Here is a 25842-nt window from a genome sequence, read left to right as displayed (position 1 = left end):
TGTAATAAGGCCCCTAGTCTATAGACGAATATGCACTGTTGGGGAATGTGGTGACATCTGGATGGATGCTCAGTGTAGGAAATCAGGGTATTAGTTGAGGGGAGTGAGTACCCACTTCAAGTAATAACATCAACCCCCTGGTAGCTATGGCATAGAGCAGACAGGCTTACCGTAAATGCAATGAGTAACATATTTTTCCTTCAATTCGGATGTGGTCAGGGTGTGGGAGGACACACTGGTCAATGCTTTGGACAAGGCAGGTTACCTCACTCCAGTGGGCACTCCTTCCTCCTCTGGGTCATGGGGCACCATAGGCGGATGTATGACGGTACAACGCGTGGTATTACCATGCGTACCGTTACAACGTGTCTTTTACAACGCAAGTTGTTACCAAGACTTGCGCTGTAGGGGTGCAGACTTAGGAATAGTTAAATTTACTATTTCAGCACCAGCCTACGTACAGTAGGGAAGGTGTTGGAATAGCAAATCTACTATTCCTTATCCTTGAGCGCCCTCCAGCGCAAGTCGTGGTTACGACTTGCGTTGTCAAAGATGCGTTGTAACGGTACTGCGTTGTAAAGGATGTTCCTCCCATAGGTTCATCCTCCTCTTTCTCTGGGGCTACTGTAGATTCATTCTCTTTCTCGTCCTCCAACTCATCCTCATCCTCTTCTCTATCATCCTTTTGCCCCCGTCCTGCAGACTGCAGCATCTGGACTTCCTCCCAGGCTCTGAGGTACACCGCCTTCTCCACCCTTTTGCCAGCTCCCTCTGATCTGTCATGCTGAGGATCTCAAGGCTGCCAAGATTCACTTCTATTCTTTGAAATATCACAAATGCAAAAGGACTCGGCACTTTAATGTGAAAAAGAATCCTCCCAGCCCTCCCTGCATATGGCACCAGGTTCAGATGGGTCATCTTTGCGCATTCAGGTCAGCCTATTGTTTGCTCCTGGGAGCAAGTTCACGTCTTATTCACACCTATTTAAACGTTAATTACTGGCTGGCTGAAGTGGAAGATCAAGATGTAGATTTAGCTTCCAGGGACTTCAGGCAGGGCAAAGGTAACTTTCTAAAAGTTACTTTTCCATAATATTTAGAACAAATCCGACTTCACCATAGAATTGGATTTTTACTACCCATTAAAAGTAGTTATTTAACTATTTCTCTAGCTAATCCCATCCTGAAGATAGAGTATTAGTATTCAATATTGCATCCCATTACTTACTATGTAATAGCCAACCCTGCCATAGTGGAAATAGCTTTGAGGGGTAGTCACTGTTTAACGTGAAACTTTTACATGCCCGACGTTTAAATACCATGCAGGTAAATCCTTTTTCATTAGCACTGAGGTAGATGGCACAATTGGTGTTGCAGAGTATTTGTCACTTTTAACTTACAGACACTGGGTACACTTTGGTACCATATACTAGAAACATACAGGTAGCTTAAATGAAGAACTTTACCACTCAACCCCCAGAATATTGTAAATATTAATAGTGAAGGTCAAAATATATCTATATTTTTAAAGATTTTTTTTTATTGTTTTTTACCACAAACCTTAGCAATACAATGAGCCATTTGGAAAGCTTACAGCCATCCCCAACCAATTGACATGTAGCATTGACAATTTATCGCAGATCATAGACCATTACAGTAGATATCTCATTGAAATGCATCCCAATACTCTTCCCTCCTGCTGTCGTGTAGGACCTAATTCCATTGCAGCGATTACTCATTCCTCGTCCTCAGACGAGCATCCATCATACCTCCCTCGCGACCCTCAAACTTGCTCAATAACGCTTTATAGATTTGCAGGTTTTCTGCCACTCTGTCCTCCAAGGACAAAATATTAAATGTTAAGTGCATATATGAAAGTATAGATTTACTATGCCATATTCCACATCTACCTACCTTGAGGATATATGTACCACGCAGGTACATATATGTGGATCTAATTATATAAAATCTAAACTTAATTGCCAATATTGTTTTCTATATTTCACCCTAAATATTGTTTCCCATTGATAATCTGGGGTCAATCATCACGGTGCACACCTAGAACATCATAGAAAAGTAACACGTATACTGTCCATCTGTGCAGACCCAGAGAAAAGACTGCTAACTTTGGTTTGGGACAAGCTACTAAAATGATTCAAACACTATTTTTCACGTTTATTAAAAATCTATTTCAGTGGCAAAATCCGATTTTATATAACTATTTAGAAAAAGTGACTTTTTAAAAGTTAGATCATATCTGCCTAAACCCAAATCTGCTCAGGAAGCTGGTGAGTGTTCAGAAACGGCATTAACTTGAAAGGGAACAGGGATAGGCCTGCCATTCATAGTTAAGTGTGAGTTAAGTGTGATAGGAGACCTGGAGAAGGGAAAGATTTTCTTTAGTTGACTCTTTATAGCCAGTCTGGCACCAGTGCAGTAGGAGGGATTGCTGATTTCAGAACCAGTTTGGAGTTGTGGAGGAGTAAGGAACTGTTAATTTCCCTAATCGCACCCCTGGCTAGCACACACGCCACCTCCAAGGGTAGAAAGACTTACCATCTTGGATTTTACATAGAATAGTGTACTGTGGGATAGTTTGCAGTAATTCAACCAAGATATACTGCAAAAGTGGGAAGGACTGCCCTTGTGAAATTTTTGCTTATTGGTTAGGGAGTTTCCACGAATCACGTCTAGTACATCCTGCAAAAGTGACACCTCACCCACAGCTCATCAGAAACATATTTGCACCTCAGGAAGAACAGAATAGGGCTAGACCTGCTGTCTGTGGCATTTTCAATTCAATAAAATAGATTAGACCGGAAGTTTGGAGTTCTGACTGGGTGAAGGTGCAAAAAGTAACTATCGGACGAGAGGACTTTGCTGACCTCAAAAATTTAGTTTCTCTTGCTCTGAGCTTTTTCTACCTAAAACATCGACTTCTTCTGGACCGTGCATACCTGCCAACTCACACTGTGCCACCGTGTGACACAAAATGTCAGCTCCCTTCAAATCCTCACCCGATGAGGAGAGGATATTCCACGGTGGCTGGGAAAATATGCTGAAAATCATTGTAATTTGTGGTTTTCCAGCTCGTATTCCAAGGCTTTGAACTGCCGACGTCCATTAAGGGATGTGAAAACAGCCTAGGCAATCGGCACCAGCCTCAGCAAGCTTTTTCTTTGGGAGGAGAGGGCTTGGGCAGGGGGGGTTCAAAAGTGCTTCTTAGATACTTCTCGGTACAAGGCCCCACCCCCTCCAATGCCCTGTATCCTGCTCACACAGTACGGTTTTTGTTCAAGTTGGCAGGTATGACCTTGTTCAATGGCTATCTGGCTTTGGGGGTACTTCATCAGATACAGCCTGCAATCTTGCCCTGCTGGAGGATTTAGACTTCCATTTCAGAGATGAAGTTAAAAACTTAAAATCTTTCAAAAGTCATATCCTGTTCCCCTTATTGGATTTATTTTTATTATGGTGTAATGTTTCTCATAAAAATGGTTGTGGGATTTTTATTGTGTTGTTTTTTTACTTTTAACTGTTTTGTTACTACTGAAAGATTTTACATATTTTCCTAAGTTAGGTTTGTCTGCTTTGTGCAGTAGCTGCTGGGGGGATGAACCCAGGTTTAAGTTGTTGAAACTGTGCTTTACCCTGACAGGTTTGTGGGCCTATCTTTTGTGGTGGACCAAGATGCACCACAATTACTGGCCCACTTTTTTACTGTGTTTTTTGAAGTAGTCCTCAGTTGTGCTTTATGCTTCCTCAGCTGTATCTTCCTGTCTATTGCTCTATATCATGGGATGTGCTTTATTTTGTCTACTCAGCTGTATTTCAATCATTCACATCTTTGTCATCCTCTTCTTTACTTGATTCCTTCTTCACTATATTTCCTTTGCTGCTCTTTATGTAATCTCAGCATATTCTCTGTGTGGTGTGTTATACTTCTTGACTGCACACTATTTTGTTGTGCTGTGGATCTTCTCAACTACAGGCCACTCATCCATGTTTTTTACCTTCCTGGATACCCTGCCTCTACTATGCTTTATACCTTCTCTGCTGTTTGATGTGTGTTATATATTCTTAACTATGCCTTCTGCTGATATACATTATGCCTTCAGGGCTGTTTCTCCTGTTCTACAATATCCATTTTTGACCACACATTCTCAACATTCTTTTAGAATGGTCTTCATAGGTCTCCCTTATGTTTTCTTGCAATATCTGGACATTCTCTTGGCTTTGTTCAGTCTTTGTCTACATGCCATCTTGAAGGGTTGTATTTCTATTCATTCCTTTGTTGTAGGGCAAATACACAAGCTCATAGTATTTGTTACTATTTTACTTCAGAACCATCACTCTTATAAAGAAGTTCTCTAATTATGGGTATAAGGAATATTTCACAAATAGCTTTATTTTGAGAGTCTTTGCTGTCTGTGTGTGTGTGTGGGGGGTGGGGGTATTTTATTTTAAAGATGGCAGCCAGAGGCAGAAATCATCATACTTGGCAATGATGACTTGGCTCCCCCGGTGGTACAGGATGTTACTGTGGGAGAAAGTGAGGGATTTAGAAATACAAACAAAATACAAGGAGGGCTGACGAAGTAATGAGGGTCACAGCTGTGATTGGAAGGTACGGTAGTGCTCCATGCCACCCTATTGGCCAGAGCTGTCCTGGGGCCTCTGTGGGCTTCGGTGGGGCCCATGCTAGCTCTCATCTTTCTCCGCGTCCTCTTTCTCTTCTTCTTCGTCCTTTTCTCCATCGAGCTTCTGGCGGGCAAACTCTTCGATGACAATGTCTTCCTCGCTGGTGGGTAGAGGGCAAGAGACAAAGAAGGAAATAGTTACTACCTGGGCAAATCAGGGAAGAGTCACTACTGGAAGGTGATGGGTGGGCTAAAGGGGGATTGTCAATATCTCAACAGCGGGCTGCTGTGAAAGGCCAGAGTACTGGGCCAAAATCAGACCAGTGTGGGGCATTACCACTTATGGGACAGCTCTGACCTACCTCTGCTTGCCATTCAGAGTCACTGATCTTTCGGGGAACATCCGAGTTTACACAAAGGGAAGTCTACTTTTCATAGCGCCGGGACACTCCTCGGAGTAGCTACACACTCTATAAGTTCCTCTCATTCATTCATTCATGGGAGACTTATAGACATCCGTAGTTGTCAGTCAGATCTTTGAAGCCAAGACAGCGCCTAAACTCTCATCAAAAATAAAACTCACACTGCCACAGTCCCGTGGCTCTTGGGGTGTACTACCGGAATGTCGAGCTTTAAATACCCTTCTACCGAAATATCGTTGCCATATTATCGACTGTCAAAATATTGTGAGGGTCAATATATATAGGTACTTATAGATTTTCTACTTTTAACTCTGCTTATATGTCTCTTGACAATATATATATATCTTCGGGATGCACAGATGTGGAGTCAAGAACAGTAAATCTATACTTAGCTGTAGATACTTAGCGTCACAATATTTGGGGGGTAAGGGGGGGTCAATATTCTGGCCACAATGTTTTGGTAGCACAACATTTGAGTGCGCGTTTATTGTGACATACAGTCTTTCTTGGGTAGAGCTGATGGCTTGTACTCATTTCTTCCCAAGCTGTTATTGATAGCAGCTTTGTTAGGAACCACTTGGGGCTGCTACAACCCCGACAGCCCTGCTGCGAAATGTTGTTTTGCACCCAGGGCTTATCAAACCACTGAGCAGCACCAATGCTGACAATCCTTTAGATTTTGCCCCCAAATTTTTTCTTAAATTGTCAAAAAAAGATTTGTAATCAAACAACTGATTTTTAAAGCAAAAACTATTTGACAAAAATAATGAATTCATAAAAATACCTATTTGCTACACAAACAAAAAAGTCATAACCCATTTGTGGATTTGCTATAACATACTTGCCCTGATTACATTTAACTCCTTATGCATACATAGCAGCATGCTTGCTTATAGGGCAACACAAACTTGTCCTCAGAACTGTGATAAATCTACTGTGTGTATCAAAGCTTTGGGCACTCTGCTCCTCCATGTAAGTTTGTAAGTAAATCACAGCTCGTCTCTGGCATTACTGCCTGTATTCACAGACTGACCCAGGAAGCTGTAATATCTTGTAGGGTAGTGTTGTGATTCACATTTCAATGTCAGGAGGTGCAATCAGCCCTGTGCTGTCCCAATTCTACATTTTAACAAACCTAAGTCCTTGCACCTGCCAGTCCATATGTCTGCCATGGCCTGGCCTAGTCATCTCAGTTTGTAGAGCTTTTTAGCTTTTCTGGGTCTTCAGACATTACTGCCACTGGTACTGGGTGATTAGACAGGAGTAAATGCCAACATGGGTGGCTGTGCTTGCTGACAGGAGCAGGTTGTTCCATGTACCCCTGCAGAGACAGACAGTGAGAATCACTGTATATTCTGCAGAAGAATCAATAAGGTAGGACGCGGCCCTGTCGTCTCTGGGAGTACACTGGTTTCCTATTGGGAGATGAATGAGAGCACGAGATACCTGTGCTCACCCGCTGATTGGAGGGACAGTCAGTCAATGTGAAATGTTATGAGAGGGAAGGTGAGTGCCTTTCTCCTTGTTAGACTGCCCCTGCCTCCATCTCTTTGTCCCACAGATTTAGGTCTGAATGGAGATCCTATGATGGAATCCTTTTCAGACTTTTGTGCATGCATAAATGGTTTGGGTTTGGCCCTGCTCACTCATACATTGCCAGATCATGTGATCACTGTTGAGATTTTCCACATAGTGCCATTTCACATTCCAAGTAATGGCCGACCAGTCCCTTTGAAGCCACAAAGGTACACAGTAGAGAGGGATTCCTGCATTTAATCCTTCTCCACTCGGCCATTGTGCCCTGGTGGCAGTCGTTAATTTGTGCAGGTGGTTTCCGGTGCTCGGCCACTGCACTTAATTTGAACACCGGAATTTATGATAGTCTGCCACAGGGTGGCACTGTTTGTCTGATTTAGAGAGGAACACAACAAAAGTTGTTTATTTATTGAAAACACATAAAAATGACCTGTAACTGCCTCCCAAGCCATTCTTATAGCTGTGGGGTCCTGGAATAGTCTGAACTGTCACACGTGTAGGAGTGTGATAGTTAGTAGTTGTGTTGGTACTGTTGTTGGCAGATCTGGCAGAGAGTAATGAGTAGTGTGAACTGCAGTAGCCTCCTGACGAGGGCCCTGGCAATTATTGTTTTACAAATTAAGCACTGCTGGTGGGTAGAATCCCTCTCTGCCTAGACAGAAGGAACTATAATGCATGTGCCCCCCTGGACTTTCCTGCATGCCACCTCTTGGACAACCACTATATTCAGTCCTTCCCAGCCGGCTTCTATGGAGCTCAAACTGGGGTGCTGGTACTTCTGTGCCCCTTGTTGTATGTACTGGGGGTTGCAAACACCACAACAGATCACAGGGAAGGTTGGAACCTAGCGTGTAACACGTCACAGGCTACTCTCAACCTATAAAGGTTGCCATGCATCCAAAAGGTGAGGGAAGTGGACAATTAATAAAGATTACCTCCTGTGACGTGGCAGAAACACAACGTAACATTGGTGTCCCGATGAAGGAAAGCAAATAAGGCAGGAGAAAGAAGAAAAAGTGAAACCAAGACCAGACTACAGTAGGAGTCAAAATAACTGAAAAACGAGGAAGCTAGCAGAGTAGTCAAATAATCTGTGGGTAAAGTCAACAGATTGGATATCAAAAGTCAAAGATCTTATCCTTGGCAGTAAGGTGCAAATTGTGCTAACGGTCAGAGTATGTAAGCAATCTAGCGACCACTTCAATGTGGTGCCAACACATTTATAACAATTCAAGAAATACATGTGACGTCAAACAGGCCTGACACTCCATCTCACTGTGCTGGGTTGGGGAGGGTGGTAGTTAAGTGGCTCCATGTTTGGCGTTAGTAACCAGAAGGACATATCTGTCCTGATTCTAGTACCCTTTGTTACCAATATTGTACCACCATCAGCGAGTCTCCCTGTGCCGATTGTGGGAGTGGGGAACATCCTTTACAACGCAACTTTTACTCCGCACTACCATTACGACGCAGCTATTACAACGCAAGTCGTTACAACGACTTGCGCTGGAGGGCGCTGTTGGATAGGGAATAGTTTAATTTTCTATCCAACACCATCCCTACTATCCACGGGGACTGGAGTTGGAATAGAAAATTAAACTATTCCACTATCCAGCGCCCCCCAACGCAAGTCGTTGTAATGCGTTGTAAAAACTGCGTTGTAATGGCATGCGGAGTAAAAGCATGCGTTGTGATGTCATACATCCGTGGGAGTGATTCAGAACAGAACAAAATGAAAAGACAAGATTATGCACCACATAAAACTGAATTTGGGCATTTACTTTACTAAAAGCAAAACTCTGACTTCTACTCAAGGCTGGAAAAGATCTCATTAGAGTAAGTCACAAATCCTTAAGTTGCACAGCGGGTACCAAAGAGTGTCACAGGAGTACAGATCCAATGGCAGTGTGCAGTGAGGGACGAGCACCCCTCATTTCAACCTATGCCGAGCTTGGCTGACGACAGAAGCAAAGGATGGCTCTCTCAGGATATTATGCATTTTATAGAGTACTTGTATAGTACACGTTATGCACCAAAGTGTTTCAGCATTGTCACTATTAAACCACAAGGAGCATATCTGATTCTTTATGCATCTATTTTATGAATCCTGTAGTAATAATTGCATGTAATTGTGTAAAATTATCCTGCGCATTTTTTTAAACGTTATGGGCCAGATGTAGGTAATTTTATTTTACCACTTCTTAAATACCGAATCATACCGATTCGGTATTTAAGAAGTGGTAAATTAGAGAGGGGGAGATGTAGGTATTTCAGATTCGGTAAATACCGAATCGTTAAGATTCGGTATTTACCGATTCTGTAAATACTGATTCGGTAATGCCCATTGATTCCTATGGGCTTCAAAGCCCATAGGAATCAATGGGCATTACCGAATCGGTATTTACAGCCCAAATACAGGCATGTGTGCCATATGGCACACAGACATGCCCTAAGGGCATGTCTGTGTGTCACATGGCACAGGTGTGCATGCACAGATGTGTACGCACACCTGAATTCGGTATTTTACCACGCAATTGGATTGGGTGGTAAAATACCGAATTGTGAAGGCCTGCAGCACTGTAAACAGTGCTACCTACATCTGGGTTTTACCGAATCGGTAAAATTACCGAATCGGTATTTTACAGATTCGGTAAATTTACCGTTTCGGTAAATTTACAGAATCTGTAAAATATTGGCCCCTACATCTCGAAAACCAATTACCGGTCGGTAACGGCCGAAATCGGCCGTTACCGACCGGTAATTGGCGACCTACATCTGGCCCTATATCTTTTAACTATGTATACTTTCGGAGCATCACGAAAGTGTTAGCATCCACCAAATGTTCAAATTATTCATCCAGCGTAAAACGTAAGGGCCGATTCACAGAACTAATCTGAGACAAAATCCTAAACTTATTCTTCTGGTATTCACAGAAGGCACTTACGACTTTCAGTATTCAGAGAAGGCATTTAGGAGTACTAAAGTCAGGACTCCTAACCTTAGGACTCCTATATGCCTTTTTTGAATACCGAAAGTCTTAAAGTTAGGATTTTGTCTCAGATTACTTTTGTGAATCGGGCCCAGGAGTTGTAAGTGATTTCTATGAATACCAAAAATCGTAAGTACCTTCTGTGAATACCAGAACTAGTAAGATTTTGTCTGAGATTAGTTCTGTGAATCGGCCCCCTAGAGTCCATGACCACAAAGGCTTCCTCGTTGCCCGTCATCTTTTTTTTTTTTTTTCCGTAATTTTTTATTGTATATATAAAAACATATATATTTACATGGAGCACGGAGTATACATGAGTGGAGGAAAAAGGAGAAGAGAAAAGGCAGAAGGAAGAGAAAGAGAAGGGCGCCCAGGGCGGGAGGGGCGGGAAGGGGGGGTGTTAGCCACCGTCGTTCCATGGCTTTGTTCGAGTGTCAGTTACTGAGTTCGTTTTCCATGTCCAACATGTCGTCATATCCTGATATCCTTTCCGCGATGTACCTTTGTACCGCGTTCTTGGCTCACGCCCCGGACGAAGGGGGCGATAGTGGATAGACGTCGAGAGAGAAAGAGTGGAGGAGCCTAGCGTATTGGTTTCTTTTTGTTGGCGCTTGGATCTGCGGGCGTTGATGATCTTTCCTATGGGGGTTTCTGCGAGGATAGGTAGAGGTCAAGGGGTTCCCACATGTTTGCCTGCCTGTGAGTTTTCGGCGTGTGTTTCGCTGCGATGTTGTCTGCCCCCCTTAGGAACGTGACCCAGTTTAGCCATGCCTTGGGTGCCGCCTTTGAGGTGTCCTTCCAGTTACTTAGGACTATTTTGACTGCAGCCGTCAGCAGTAGGTCAACGAGGTCGCGTTCCTCTTTTGTTGTGATGGACGGGGATGTGAACCCTAGGGCTAGACTCGGGAAATCTATGTGTATGGCTACTCCAGTGACCTCTTTGATGAGTTTCCCAATTCTGTCCCAGTATCCCCTGATTTTAGGGCAGCTGATAAGCAAGTGTTCTAGGTCCCCCCTCTCATTGTCACAGTTCCAGCATGTATCGCTGTCTCGGATCCCCAGGGCGGACAGGCGGGCCGGTGTCCAGTTTGCCTTGTGTACTAGCCAGTATTTGGTCTGGTTTAGCGTTGCAGTTATTTTTTTCCTAGAAGTTGATCTCCATAGTTCCGCTTTCTCGTTCTCGCTGAGTTCCCTTCCTACTGCACCTCCCCAGAAGTCTGTAAGCTTATCATTGAGTTTAGTCTTTTGGGGGCGGAGTGTTTTGTAGAGGTGTGCTACTTGGTGTCCTAGTGTGTTGAGACTGGTTGCCAGCTGTGTGAGTGATGACGTTCGGTTGTGGAGGTTCGCCTTTCTGATTGCAACTTTTATTTTCAGGAAGTTGTAGAGCTCTATGGATTGTAGGTTGTGAGTTTCCTTGAGGGTGTCGAATGTCGTATACTCGCCTTGTTTTTGTATGTCTTGGGCAGTGGATATGCCGTGTTTGTACCATTCGTGCATGTCTAGGACCCTATCATTATATCTTAACTTTGGGTTGTACCAGATGGATTCTGATTGACCTCCCTTAATGCTTGTCGTCAGGACTTTGTCAACACTTAGGAGTGCTAACTTCGTGTTCTTTAGGACTGGGTTGTCCTTGGCCGCAGGGTGTCGAGTGGCGGTGAGTAGGGCGATGGGGTTCATGCCCTTTAGTAGTCCTCGCTCGAGTGTGAGCCATGCTGGGATGTATTCCTGTCTTGGGTCTAACCAGTGTAGCCCCTGTCTGGCTATGCAGGCTACCTGGAATCGCTTGAAGTTAGTTATGTTTAAACCACCCTGGTCTTTTGAGAGTCTAAGCTTGTGCAGGCTTATTCTGGGTTTTTTCCCCCCTCCACAAGAAGTTGTTTAGTATTTTGTCTAGTCTCTTGTGGAAGTCTTCTGTGTTGGTGAGTGGGAGCATGGTTAGCATGTAGTTGACCATAGGGGTGAGCATCATTTTTATCGCTTCTACTCTCCCCCACCATGTTGTAAATCTTGGGGACCACCCCTCTACTTTATCTTTAATTTTCCGGATTGTTGCTTGTTCATTCTGGTCTAGTGTCGTTCTTAGGTCTCTCTCGAAGAGGATGCCTAGGTATTTTATGGGCTTCTGTTGCCAGGTTAAACCAGATGTTCCTAGTACCGTTCTTGTGGTGTGGATGTTTAGAGGTTTGCACTCAGATTTGTCTGTGTTGAGTTTGTACCCTGACACCTGCGCATACTTTTCGATAGTGTCAGTCAGTGCCTTGATTGATCTTTCTGGGTCCTCCGTGACTATTAGTACATCGTCGGCGTATGCTGCTAGTTTGAATGTTTCTCCTCCTATAGGTATTCCCGCTATGTCCTTGTTTGTTCTTATCATCGTGAGGAGCGGTTCTATAGCCAATAGGAACAGTGCTGGTGAGAGTGGGCAGCCTTGTCTTGTTCCCCTGCCTAGGTGTAGTGTGTCTGATATGCCTCCGTTGACCACCACCCGCGCTTTGGGGTTGTTGTATAGAGCCATCCCCATCCCTCTGTACTTTGGCCCTAACCCAAATTTCTCAATGCAGTGGTCTAAAAAGGGCCATGAGACTCTGTCAAAAGCCTTCTCAGCGTCTAGGGCAATCATGACAGCTGCATTGTTGCTGAGGGATGAGTGGTTGATTATGTGGCATAGTAGTCTGGTGTTGTCATGGGACATCCGGTTTTTGATGTATCCCACCTGAGAGTTGTGTATTAGTTTTGGTAGGTACGCATTGAGTCTGTTGGCTAGTATCTTTGCGTATATCTTGCCGTCTACGTTTATGAGGGAGATCGGTCTGAAATTCTTCGCCTCATTCGTGTCCTTCCCTTCCTTGGGTATTACGATTATGTTTGCTTCAGCCATTGATGGTGTCATGCGTCCAGTCTGGACACATTCCGTGAATACTTGTTTCAGAGTGTGTTTTAGGGTGAGCAGATATTGCTTGTAAAAGGCCGCTGTGAAACCATCTGGCCCCGGTGCCTTATTGTCTTTGAGGTTTGCTGAGGCTTTCTCTAGCTCATCCTCCGTTATGGGCTGCTCTAAGATGTCACGTTCTCTGTAAATGTAAATGTAGATTGTGCTTATATAGCGCACGGCTACCCGCAGTGGGTGTCCCGGCGCTTGCTTAGGGAACCCGTCCTGATATTCCGCTGTGAGATAGCAGGGTATCCACAAGGTGAAAGTCAGGCATCCCGCCGCGAGGGGCCATTGTGGAGATTAAGCAAGCTATTGCCCAGAGTCGCAGAGTGTGAACCCGTGAGTCGAGGAGGCACCGGGGCGAGATTTATCGAGTCCGTGGAATTTTTAGTCCAAGACCCGCCGAGGCGGGGAATTGAACCCTGGTCCAGGACCGATCTCAGCCTCCGGGTCTGCCGCCTCTAACCCCTGAGCCACACTTCTCCACAGTGTCTCTGTCGGATAGTGTAGGTGTGGTTATGCTTTCTAGCAGCTCCTTTCCCCCATCCTTCTTGAGTGTGTCGTCCCTGGTGTACAATTCCTCGTAGAAGGCTCTGAAGACCTCTAGGATGTCCCTGTTTGCAGTGTGGGACTTGCTATGTCTGTCTTTGATTGCGTCTATTGTGTGCTGTTTCTGTTTACCCTTTAGGTATGACGCTAGATTTTTGCCTGCCTTGTTTGCGGTACAGAGGTTAATAGACTTGTATTTGTTAATCCAGGTCCCTGCCCTCTCACTCAGTATTCTATTAAGCTCGTACTTCCGTCTGGTGAGGTTCGTGAGTGTGTTGCTGTCTTCTATTTTGGCTATGTGGCTGTTCTCCAGCTCTTTAATCTCTTTCTCTAGGTCTTCGATTCTCTTGTTCCTTCCTCTGTTCATCCTGCCCTTGATGGTCATTACAGTGCCGCTGATGGTGGCTTTTAGGGCGTCCCATAGTACTTCCCTGTTTATCTCTGGTGTGTCATTTATTAGAAGGTATTCCTTTATTGCCTCTTCTATCTCAGCCTTCGCTGGGGGGTGCTGGAGTAGGCTATCATCGAATCTCCATCTGCGGGATGGCTTTTCGTTGTGCTTGCCTGATAGCGTTAGGCTTATGTGTGAGTGGTCTGATACTGATCTGGGGCCTATCTCCGTGTGGTCTATGAGGTGGGTGTGCGTTTCTGACATTAGGATATGATCTATTCGGCTGTAAGAGTTGTGTGGGTTGGAGTAGAATGTGTATTCTCTGGCATCCGGGTTGCTTAGGCGCCATGGGTCTTTCAGTTTTAATTTGGAGCATAGGTTCTTTAGGATGTTGGTATTCGTTGCTGATTGGCTGGGTCTATGTGGGTGTTTGTCGATGGATGGGTCGAGGACTTGGTTCATGTCCCCCGCGACGATCAGTAGGTCGTCAAGCGGTAGGGTGTGCAGTTGTGCACCTACCCCATCCCAGAATTGTTTGTCCTCGCAGTTGGGGCCGTATATGTTTGCTACGTGGAATGTCTCTCCCGCTCTTCTTAGTGTGGTCACAATTGTTCTTCCTTGGGTGTCTGCCTGTGAGTCTACCACTGCTATGTTAGACTTTCTGCTGATGATTGTTACCACCCCGTTCTTCTTGTTCTGCGCAGGTGATCCCACTACTTCCCCTATCCAGTTTGCGCTTATGCGCCTGATGTCTGCTGCTTCTAGTCTTGTTTCTTGGAGCACATACATGTCGCTTTTTTGTTTCCTAAGGTGTTCGAGTATCTTCCTCCTTTTCACTGGGCTGTTGAGGCCCTTGACGTTTAGGGACACTATCTTAATATCGGCCGTGATGCTGCACTGGTTGCTACTCTGGTTGTTGTGTGTCATTTGTGCATCTCCATATTTCGCGGCTTGTGTGGCCCCCCTCTGTGCGCCTTTTGCCTCTGTGGTGTGTGTGGATCTGTGTCTCTACGCCTGCGTACGCATTTGCTGCTCCAAGGTGTGGGTGTATAGAGAGAAAGGTAGTAGGAAAAGAGAAAGTGATAGTAAGTAGACCCATGTACATGCTTCCCGCACCCCCCCCATTCCCCCCTTCTCCCCCCCCTCCTCCCCCCCACTTCCCTCCCCCCGCCCCCCCCATACTTGCTGATTGGGTGTGCGACGACAAAGTTCCTCTGCCCCGCATCATCCCTGAGGTAGAGTTTGTTCTTCCTTGGTGTAGCCATGAGGTAGTTGAAGAAAAAAGAACACAAAAGCAAACACAAAACCCAGTCAGCATCCTTCTCTGTGGATCGCCGGGCGTGGTGAACAGACCTGGCGTGTATGTTGCGTTTGTTTGGGTTTAGTTCAGTTTGCCTGTCCTGAGTCCGATGAGGTATTTATGTTGTTTGTCGTGGTCCGTAGTGTACCTTACTCCAGATGTCCGTTCCCTTCGGGTGAGGCACTTCTCTTTGCTGCTAGGGGGTTCTTCTTTGTTTGCTCCATCTCTTCTGCTGGAGGTCCTTGCAGGTAGTTCCTTAGGTCCCCTGGACAGTCGAAAAACATTGTCTTTCATTTGTCTGTTACTTTAAACCGGGCCGGTGCAACGAAACTGAAAGTGGCTCCTCTTTTACGCAGTGCTTCTCTGAGGGACAGAAATCCTTTTCTTAGCTCTACTGTTGGCTTCGAGTAGTCTTGGGTTAGGACGATTTTGCTCCCTTCCCACGTAAGGTTTTGATGTTTCCTGGCATAGGCGAAGATAGCGTCTGTTTGGTTTGATCTGAGCGGGTTGCATATTATTGCCCTTGGCCCCTTGCCTGTCGTTGGTTTCCCCGTTGGAACTCTGTAGGCCTTTTGCACTTCGAAGCCTCTCTCGAAAGTGATGCCTGTGAGCAGGGGGATCATCTCCTCTAGCATGGCTGCACATGAACCTGCCTTGTCTTCGGTCCCTTCAGGTACGCCCAGGATTCTAACGTTACCTCTTCTTGCCCTGTCGTCCTTCTCTGCTAGCTGCTTCTGTATGTTTTTGGTGGCTTTCTGCAGCTCCGCTATGGCTTTGGTGTTTTCGTTTGTGTCATCCTCCACTGAGCCTATTCGGCTCTCTGCTGTCTCAATTCTTATGTTTGTGCTGTGGAGGTCTGCTCTTATGGCCGCCAGCTCAAGCTGCATGTTCTCCACTTTGAGTTTTGTCTCCTTCGCCACTGCATTGCCTTCATTTATTTTCTTTAGGATGGTCTCAAGTGTAACTGCTTCGCCTCTGTTCTTAAGTGGGGATGCTTGGTTGTCTATTTTGGGGTTTTTTTGGTCGCCCATCGTCTTCCCTTCTTTGCCTGCCATTGACCCGATGCCCCTTCTGGATAGAACGTTGTCTAGCCGCCCCTCTGCTTGGACCACTTTAGGTATGTTTGTAGCTTTTGCCGCCAGTGTGTGAGTGCTTTGGATTCTATATCTGCTGGGCTCTCTGATATGCCTCGTACTGGTCTTTGCCTTTGGCCCTGCCAGCGTGTGTTCTGTCTCATTCGTGCGTGGCTAATCAGCCGCCTGGTCTTTGCTCTGCTGGCCTTTTGTGACTTGTGTCCCCCTCTCGCCGGTGCGATTCTGGCGGTCTGGTTGTATGGAGGCGTTATGTGGCTGTCTTAGTTAGCCTCAGCTGGTATGTTGCGTTGCCCTTTCTGACGTGCGGGGTCTGGTCTCTTGCCTAGGGGAGGTTACTTGCGGTCTTGTGTCTCCTGCTGGTGTTTAGCCCCGTAGTTCTACTTCTCCCCTCCTGTTTTTGCGGCGTTTGTGTGTTCACACGGCTCCTTGCTCAAATGGGGGGTGGAGTTGCCCTCCGGTGGACTGGCGGTTTGGTGGACTGCGGACTGCAGCTCTCTGTGGGCTTCACCTCTTTCGGTCAGGAGGTGTCTGTATGGCCTTTTTGCTTCCTTAACTGTCCTTCCACCCCACCACACCTATGCGTGCCTCTCTCCTGCCGGGTCTGCACTGTTGGGCACCTTCCAGCGTCGCTTGATCTCCGTTTGGGCTGGGGGCCCGTATGCTCCACTATGTTGGTCTCAGTGGCCGGCTGTAGTAACACACCGCTTCGTTCCGTAGCGCTCAGAGGGTAGAGCCCCTCCCTCGCCCCTCTTCGCTGTTTCCCTCCTGCCTCTCGTCCGGGTCTGGGGGCTCAGGACCGCTCCGCTGGCTTCGGTGTTCGGTGTTTATCTCTCTGCCTGGTTGTTCTTCCGGTTGCTACGCCCTTCCGCTTCCGGTCCGTCACTTCCTGTTTTCAGCGGTAAAGACTTCCGGTAATGGCGCTTTCACCAGCAGCTACTTCCGGCCCGCTTACTTTGTTTGGCGATTGTTCCTCTCGGTAGGCTTGAAATCAGGCGGTCTCTCCCACGTCGCTCGCCCCTGTCTCCGCTCACTGTGCAAGGATGTGCCGCCTGTCTGCTTCAGCGCTTCCTGCCTGGGTATTTGGGTCGTTCGTTATTCGATGTCCTTTTTGTTTCCAGTTCCTTCAAAACACCAGGTAGCGGGAACCGAGAGGTGTGGCGCCCTTTAGCTCGCTTCTCTGTCCGGCGCCGTTCTCACAGGGGCTGCCAATGTCTCAATGTCTCAGGACGCCATTTTGTCTCCCAATCGCCTCCGCCCTGTGGTGGCTGGTAGGGCTGATATCTCCGTGTTATCGCCGTTCACCTCTCTTGCACGTTCTATTTCCTTATTGCCCTGGGTTTCCCCAGTCCGTTCCTGTGCTTTGTTGCTGTGTTCGGCTCGTTTTGGCTTGTTTGGCGGGTTGTTTAGCCTCAGGGTTGCGGAGCCGACGGAATCAGACGACTGTCCTCATTGCCGTCCAAGCCACGTCATCTTTACAGTGAATTCTTTTCTATAGTGCCATTTTATTACACTATTTTTTTCATTCTTAAATAAGGTTCCAATATTCTGTCTTTGTTTAAAGGCACTCGAGACATAACGCTGATCATGGATGTTTGAACAAACATAGCACCATTACGGATGTATGACATTACAACGCATGCTTTTACCGCGCATGCTTTTACGACGCAGTTATTACAACGCATGCTGTTACAACGCATAGCGCTTTGGGGTGCTGGATAGTGAATAGTTTAATTTACTATTCCAACTCTAGTCCCCGTGGATAGTAGGGAAGGTGTTGGATAGTAAATTAAATCTATTCCCTATCCTAGAGCGCCCCCCAGTGCAATGCGTTGTAATGACATGCGTTGTAATGGTTGCGTCGTAAAGGCACTGCGTGGTAAAAGTTGCGTTGTAAAGGATGTTTCCCCACCATTACATCCTTGAAGAAATCCCATACTTTTTTACTCTGAATGTATTTGAAATGCTGAGGTGATCTTTACTAAGGGATACAAATGGGTGTGTGCTCAGGCTGAGCATTGTCACAGCCTAGATTAGTTGCAGAGGCTCACTTTTATGTCTAGGATTTTTTACAACTATTGACTCCTCAAATGTATTTGAATACTATGATCCTAAACTGAGTGTGATGCAAAGTGCTGACTTGACAGATTCAGGAACATCTGTTTTACATCTTTCCACAGACTAGTCCTACCTCTGAAGGCAGCAGTCACCCCCAGCCTGCCCCTCCAGGACCCACAGACCCTACTCAAGATGCCAAGGTGTTTCCTACACACCCGACAGGTATGCCAAACAGCGTTCGGTACAGAGGGGGTAACTCAGAGTAATGGATCCAAGCCTGCTGTGATCAGGACAGCGGATACACATCAGTGGTGAGACCCCAACCCGAGCCTGATCTGATCGGCCGGCTCAGAGGTGAGCGGGTCTTTGCCAGTACGAGTACGGTCCAGCTCGCTTCCGCGACACTGCTCCTCCTCAGACACATCTGGTACCTCCACATGTTCGGAATCCATGATCCGGGGGTGAAATATTAGCTCTAGTCCTGAGGGTTGTGTTGCTGACTCTTGTGATGGTTGTTTAGGTTTGAGGCCTAAGGAGGAGACATCATTGTCCCTGGCGGGGCCTTCTGTGTCTATAAGCATTAGAGCACCTTGAATAAACATATGTAGACAACAGCTTGTGTAAAGTCTTCAACAAATATTAGAACATTGGAACATTGGGAGCTCAGTTGAAAATAGTGGAGTCGCTCCGGGCTTATAATGGCCGGTATAAGCCTGGAGTTCCAACATTACAATGTTTCTTTGTTCACAGCTCTGGCTTTGGACAAAGGCTTCAGGGAGCCTGAGGGGATTTCAATCCCCTCGCGCTCCCTGAAGCCTTTGTTTAATTTGTTAGAACATTCTGCCCTCTAGTGACAGCATGTTCTCATAGCCTTATAGCTCTTCGTAGCAGGGATATACCGGCTATTAAAGCCCAGCTGCTATGTGAAAGTCCCTCGCCTTCGGCTCGGGCCTTTAACGCTGCAGCCGGCCTTTAATAGCCGGTATAACCCGCTACGGCGGGCTATAAGGCTATATTAAATAACACAAACTGAAAGAGAGAGCAAGAAACCACTTACCTGGCCGATTCTGTAATTCCAGTGTGCGTAGGAAGAGAAATTGAGCTTAATTAGCAAATGAACGTTAATGAAAAAAACTACAGCATATTCCCCAAAAATAAAAGAATAATGCATCAGAGAAAGGCCCACTCAGCCTAATCCCACTAGCTATCTTACATGAATAGGTCTTTTATTGAAGTACTTTTATTCAACAACACTCAGCATATGTAACCTACTCCTAACAGATCCAGTGAGCCCTACACCGCAGACAGACTTGCACGGGGAATGAGTGGATCTCTTAGCAGACAGCACAAGCTGTCTGTTGGACAAAATACCTATTGTCAGCTTACAGTGAGCTCATAAGCCATCATTACTTCCCATTAGCTGGCTTCATTGTCAATCTAATCAGCTTGCATCTTATTTGTTACTTTGTGTGGGCTTTACTTCCTCTTCTTGTGTTTGTCCTTCCCCTGGTGCATGAACGCATTACTTGTATCATTTTTCAGGTGATACTTTTTTTCTTTAACCACTCTTCACTCCACAAGAGTGCATGTGTTTTCCAGCTATCTGCATCCTGTACTTATTTCCCATCTATCGTGCTCATGTTGCTCTCTCTTGCTCATGTGCTTCTCCTCCACCTGTTCCCTGATGAGCTCACCCTCATGTGCTTCTCCTGCTCCTCGCATTGATTTCTCAGCCAGCTGCTTCTCCCACCCCCTCCATGTTGCCCTCTCTCTCTCTCTTGCCGATTCGCTTTTCTCCCTCTGCCTCACCTTGCTCTCTTCCTGTTTGCAGCCGCTCCCAACACCCTCCTTGTTTCTTCACCCACCCCAGCGTTGTTTACTCCAGCCATCCCATTGGTTTCCCCAACTCCACCCTTCGTGGTTCTACTGCTCCCTTTATTGCTAGCGCCCCCCCCCCCCCGATGTTGCTTCACCCAACCGTGCTACTTTTTTACTTTTTCTTTACCAATCCAGCTCAGAATGCTTGTGCTATTTTGTAGGCCCCACATGTGTGGTGCTCAGGACCACAATTTGACCCAGGTGGCTGATTCATAGGCTTTTTTTTCTCTTTTAGCCATGATGCAGAGCAACTGGGATGCATTGCAGCATGGCTAAAAACAATTAGCAAAATCAGCAGATCCAACAGGCGAGAACTACTGGCATCACCAGTTTTTGTTACTCTTGTGGAGGGGCTGTTCATGCCTCGGCTGAGCCACTCTGCTCCTCATTCCTCACACATGTGAGGGTTGGTTGACTCTTGTCTGCTGCAGCGTGCTTGAGAGAAACACCACTCTTAGATAGAATCCACCTAAGACCTTTTACAGGGGTATTGAGTATCAAACGTGTAATATCTTCCTGCCAAACTATCAATTATCACTAGTGCTTAATTTGAACTGGTGGCACCGGCCCTTAATTCTCAACATTGGTGCTGGTGACAGTCTGCCACAAGGTGGTGCTGTCTGGATAAGTTAGAGAGCCATTCTTATAGGTTTGGAGACCTGGAATAGTCCGAATTTTCACACTGGTAGCAGTGTGATGGTTTGTAGTTGTGTAGGTACTGTCACTGGCAGCCCTGGCGGGGGCAGTGTGTGGTGCAAGCTGCAGCGGCCTCCTGACGAGGGACCTGGCACTTATTGTTTCTACAACCTAAGCACTGAGTATCACAATACCGTGAAGGCAAGTATTTATAAATAGGCATATAGTTATTCTTCTTACCTTTATATATCTGTACTTTTATATATATATATATATTTTCAAAGTACGTAGATGTGGAGTTAAGAACAGTAAATCTATGGTTACCTGTGTATATTTACCTCACAATGTTGTGGCACTCTTTAATTTGTCATGACAGAGTCTTTCTCGATATTATGACGTAGAGCCTTTATAGTGCGCGTCATAGGATATACACAAACGACCGTTTAGGGATTTGGGAACAGAGTTTCCCAGATTATTCCCAAATGTAGGAAAGAAGCCAGGGCATTCCCAAGTGCTAGTGCAAGACGCAATGCGGCAGTGCCTGAGATGTGTGGTCTATTCACATGACTCAAAGGGGAAGGAGCAGCTCAAACCCAGCACAGCTGCCATCATTACCTACATGGGGGTGCTTAGGGATGAGAGAGGACATGGATACTGTCTGTTTTGTCACAAGGCTACGTCTACTTCTGAGGACCTTTTGTCTCCTTGACCTCCACGCGCGTGGATGCTTTGCTTTATTGGATGGCCTGAAGTAGGGGACACACACTGGATGCTGGACAGTGAAGGGTGACCGGCCCCCACTGAAGAGTGGACAGCCCCAGCCATCCTACATGGCTTTGTTGGTAAGCTTGAGGTCAATGCCAAATTTGAAACAGACCTTTAGAGTGGCTCCTTTTCTGCCAGGCATCGCAGTACCCACAAGGGACACGCCAAGGGAGGTGATAAACATCCCCTCTCCTTCTCTCGGTCCTAACACTGTCCATTTTGGTAGTTTGCAGATGAATCATTTGGGGACCTGGAAGCATGGCCACAAGTTGACTGAAGGCCACTGTTCAGCAGCTCCAGGGAGAACTACTACACGTGTCTTAGGAGTTACAATTTCTTTTAACAATGACTACCCAAAGGCAGGATTTGTCGCGGTTGACCCGTCAAAAAGATGAGAAAGAAGCAGACATAACAAGGCACCCTCTAGGAGCGGCACCATATTACTAAAAATGCCCCAAAAGGCATTTTTAACAGTGGTCAGGTTGGTAATTTCTTTTTATTTTTTCTTGAGCAGCACTGCACATCCTTGTCCCCAGAGCATCTCTACTGGGACATTTAGTCCCGCTCCGTGCCCTCTCTGGCTATTGTCTGAGGAGTGGTGGGGTCGCCTATATTGGAGTGTGCGTTTGCTTCGAGCCAGCCTCTCGCCTCACTGTCATGATAACCCTCATTGATACGGTGAACACCACCGGAGCTCAGTTGTGAGTCAGTGAGGTCCCCAAAGCTTCTCTACTGGGACATTTAGTCCCGCTCCGTGCCCTCTCTGGCTATTGTCTGAGGAGTGGTGGGGTCGCCTCTTATGGAGTGTGCGTTTGCTTCGAGCCAGCCTCTTGCCTCACTGTCGTGATAACCCTCATTGATACGGTGAACACCACCGGAGCTCAGTTGTGAGGTCCCCAAAGCTTCTCTACTGGGACATTTAGTCCCGCACCGTGCCCTCTCTGGCTATTGTCTGAGGAGTGGTGGGGTCGCCTCTTATGGAGTGTGCGTTTGCTTCGAGCCAGCCTCTTGCCTCACTGTCATGATAACCCTCATTGATACGGTGAAAACCACCGGAGCTCAGTTGTGAGTCAGTGAGGTCCCCAGAGCATCTCTACTGGGACATTTAGTCCCGCTCCGTGCCCTCTCTGGCTATTGTCTGAGGAGTGGTGGGGTCGCCTCTTATGGAGTGTGCGTTTGCTTCGAACCAGCCTCTCGCCTCACTGTCGTGATAACCCTCATTGATACGGTGAACACCACCGGAGCTCAGTTGTGAGTCAGTGAGGTCCCCAAAGCTTCTCTACTGGGACATTTAGTCCCGCTCCGTGCCCTCTCTGGCTATTGTCTGAGGAGTGGTGGGGTCGCCTCTTATGGAGTGTGCGTTTGCTTCGAGCCAGCCTCTTGCCTCACTGTCGTGATAACCCTCATTGATACGGTGAACACCACCGGAGCTCAGTTGTGAGTCAGTGAGGTCCCCAGAGCATCTCTACTGGGACATTTAGTCCCGCTCCGTGCCCTCTCTGGCTATTGTCTGAGGTGTGGTGGGGTCGCCTCTTATGGAGTGTGCGTTTGCTTCGAGCCAGCCTCTCGCCTCACTGTCATGATAACCCTCATTGATATGGTTAACACCACCGGAGCTCAGTTGTGAGTCAGTGAGGTCCCCAGAGCATCTCTACTGGGACATTTAGTCCCGCTCCGTGCCCTCTCTGGCTATTGTCTGAGGTGTGGTGGGGTCACCTCTTACTGAGAACGAGTGTGCGTTTGCTACTAGCCAGCCTCTCGCCTCACTGTCATGATAACCCTCATTGATATGGTGAACACCAACGGAGCTCAGTTGTGAGTCAGTGAGGTCCCCAGAGCATCTCTACTGGGACATTTAGTCCCGCTCCGTGCCCTCTCTGGCTAATGTCTGAGGTGTGGTGGGGTCGCCTCTTACGGAGAACGAGTGTGCGTTTGCTACTAGCCAGTCTCTCGCCTCACTGTCATGATAACCCTCATTGATACGGTGAACACCACCGGAGCTCAGTTGTGAGTCAGTGAGGTCCCCACGCTTCTCTACTGGGACATTTAGTCCCGCTCCATGCCCTCTCTGGCTATTGTCTGAGGAGTGGTGGGGTCGCCTCTTATGGAGTGTGCGTTTGCTTCGAGCCAGCCTCTTGCCTCACTGTCGTGATAACCCTCATTGATACGGTGAACACCACCGGAGCTCAGTTGTGAGGTCCCCAAAGCTTCTCTACTGGGACATTTAGTCCCGCTCCGTGCCCTCTCTGGCTATTGTCTGAGGAGTGGTGGGGTCGCCTCTTATGGAGTGTGCGTTTGCTTCGAGCCAGCCTCTCGCCTCACTGTCGTGATAACCCTCATTGATACGGTGAACACCACCGGAGCTCAGTTATGAGTCAGTGAGGTCCCCAAAGCTTCTCTACTGGGACATTTAGTCCCGCTCCGTGCCCTCTCTGGCTATTGTCTGAGGAGTGGTGGGGTCGCCTCTTATGGAGTGTGCGTTTGCTTCGAGCCAGCCTCTTGCCTCACTGTCGTGATAACCCTTATTGATACGGTGAAAACCACCGGAGCTCAGTTGTGAGTCAGTGAGGTCCCCAGAGCATCTCTACTGGGACATTTAGTCCCGCTCCGTGCCCTCTCTGGCTATTGTCTGAGGAGTGGTGGGGTCGCCTCTTATGGAGTGTGCGTTTGCTTCGAACCAGCCTCTCGCCTCACTGTCGTGATAACCCTCATTGATACGGTGAACACCACCGGAGCTCAGTTGTGAGTCAGTGAGGTCCCCAAAGCTTCTCTACTGGGACATTTAGTCCCGCTCCCTGCCCTCTCTGGCTATTGTCTGAGGAGTGGTGGGGTCGCCTCTTATGGAGTGTCCGTTTGCTTCGAGCCAGCCTCTCGCCTCACTGTCGTGATAACCCTCATTGATACGGTGAACACCACCGGAGCTCAGCTGTGAGTCAGTGAGGTCCTCAAAGCTTCTCTACTGGGACATTTAGTCCCGCTCCGTGCCCTCTCTGGCTATTGTCTGAGGAGTGGTGGGGTCGCCTCTTATGGAGTGTGCGTTTGCTACTAGCGAGCCTCTCGCCTCACTGTCATGATAACCCTCATTGATACGGTGAACACCACCGGAGCTCAGTTGTGAGTCAGTGAGGTCCCCAAAGCTTCTCTACTGGGACATTTAGTCCCGCTCCGTGCCCTCTCTGGCTATTGTCTGAGGAGTGGTGGGGTCGCCTCTTATGGAGTGTGCGTTTGCTTTGAGCCAGCCTCTCGCCTCACTGTCGTGATAACCCTCATTGATACGGTGAACACCACCGGAGCTCAGTTGTGAGTCAGTGAGGTCCCCAAAGCTTCTCTACTGGGACATTTAGTCCCGCTCCGTGCCCTCTCTGGCTATTGTCTGAGGAGTGGTGGGGTCGCCTCTTATGGAGTGTGCGTTTGCTTCGAGCCAGCCTCTCGCCTCACTGTCGTGATAACCCTCATTGATACGGTGAACACCACCGGAGCTCAGTTGTGAGTCAGTGAGGTCCCCAAAGCTTCTCTACTGGGACATTTAGTCCCGCTCCGTGCCCTCTCTGGCTATTGTCTGAGGAGTGGTGGGGTCGCCTCTTATGGAGTGTGCGTTTGCTTCGAGCCAGCCTCTTGCCTCACTGTCGTGATAACCCTCATTGATACGGTGAACACCACCTGAGCTCAGTTGTGAGTCAGTGAGGTCCCCAAAGCTTCTCTACTGGGACATTTAGTCCCGCTCCGTGCCCTCTCTGGCTATTGTCTGAGGAGTGGTGGGGTCGCCTCTTATGGAGTGTGCGTTTGCTTCGAACCAGCCTCTCGCCTCACTGTCGTGATAACCCTCATTGATACGGTGAACACCACCGGAGCTCAGTTGTGAGTCAGTGAGGTCCCCAAAGCTTCTCTACTGGGACATTTAGTCCCGCTCCGTGCCCTCTCTGGCTATTGTCTGAGGAGTGGTGGGGTCGCCTCTTATGGAGTGTGCGTTTGCTTCGAGCCAGCCTCTTGCCTCACTGTCGTGATAACCCTCATTGATACGGTGAACACCACCGGAGCTCAGTTGTGAGTCAGTGAGGTCCCCAAAGCTTCTCTACTGGGACATTTAGTCCCGCTCCGTGCCCTCTCTGGCTATTGTCTGAGGAGTGGTGGGGTCGCCTCTTATGGAGTGTGCGTTTGCTTCGAGCCAGCCTCTTGCCTCACTGTCGTGATAACCCTCATTGATACGGTGAACACCACCGGAGCTCAGTTGTGAGTCAGTGAGGTCCCCAGAGCATCTCTACTGGGACATTTAGTCCCGCTCCGTGCCCTCTCTGGCTATTGTCTGAGGTGTGGTGGGGTCGCCTCTTATGGACTGTGCGTTTGCTTCGAGACAGCCTCTCGCCTCACTGTCATGATAACCCTCATTGATATGGTTAACACCACCGGAGCTCAGTTGTGAGTCAGTGAGGTCCCCAGAGCATCTCTACTGGGACATTTAGTCCCGCTCCGTGCCCTCTCTGGCTATTGTCTGAGGTGTGGTGGGGTCACCTCTTACTGAGAACGAGTGTGCGTTTGCTACTAGCCAGCCTCTCGCCTCACTGTCATGATAACCCTCATTGATATGGTGAACACCAACGGAGCTCAGTTGTGAGTCAGTGAGGTCCCCAGAGCATCTCTACTGGGACATTTAGT

General features: G+C 47.6%; 1 protein-coding gene across 1 annotated transcript in view; it reads right to left on the bottom strand.

The window, feature by feature from the left end:
- Nucleotides 1-4252: 4252 nt before the first annotated feature.
- ARR3 (arrestin 3) overlaps nt 4253-25842 on the bottom strand; it is a 131270-nt gene continuing 109680 nt past the window's right edge. Inside the window, exons 16-17 of the mRNA XM_078640004.1 lie at nt 16157-16165; nt 4253-4800 (exon numbers count right to left, since the gene is read on the bottom strand). Coding sequence (XP_078496130.1) covers nt 4701-4800; nt 16157-16165 — 109 coding nt within the window. The 3' untranslated portion in view covers nt 4253-4700. The remainder of the gene's footprint in view (nt 4801-16156; nt 16166-25842) is intronic.

This window comes from Lissotriton helveticus, chromosome 4_2 (genome assembly GCF_964261635.1).
Source record: "Lissotriton helveticus chromosome 4_2, aLisHel1.1, whole genome shotgun sequence".
NCBI lineage: Eukaryota > Metazoa > Chordata > Amphibia > Caudata > Salamandridae > Lissotriton > Lissotriton helveticus.
Note: the sequence above shows the minus strand (reverse complement) of the source record. Positions and strands in the feature narration are given on the sequence as shown.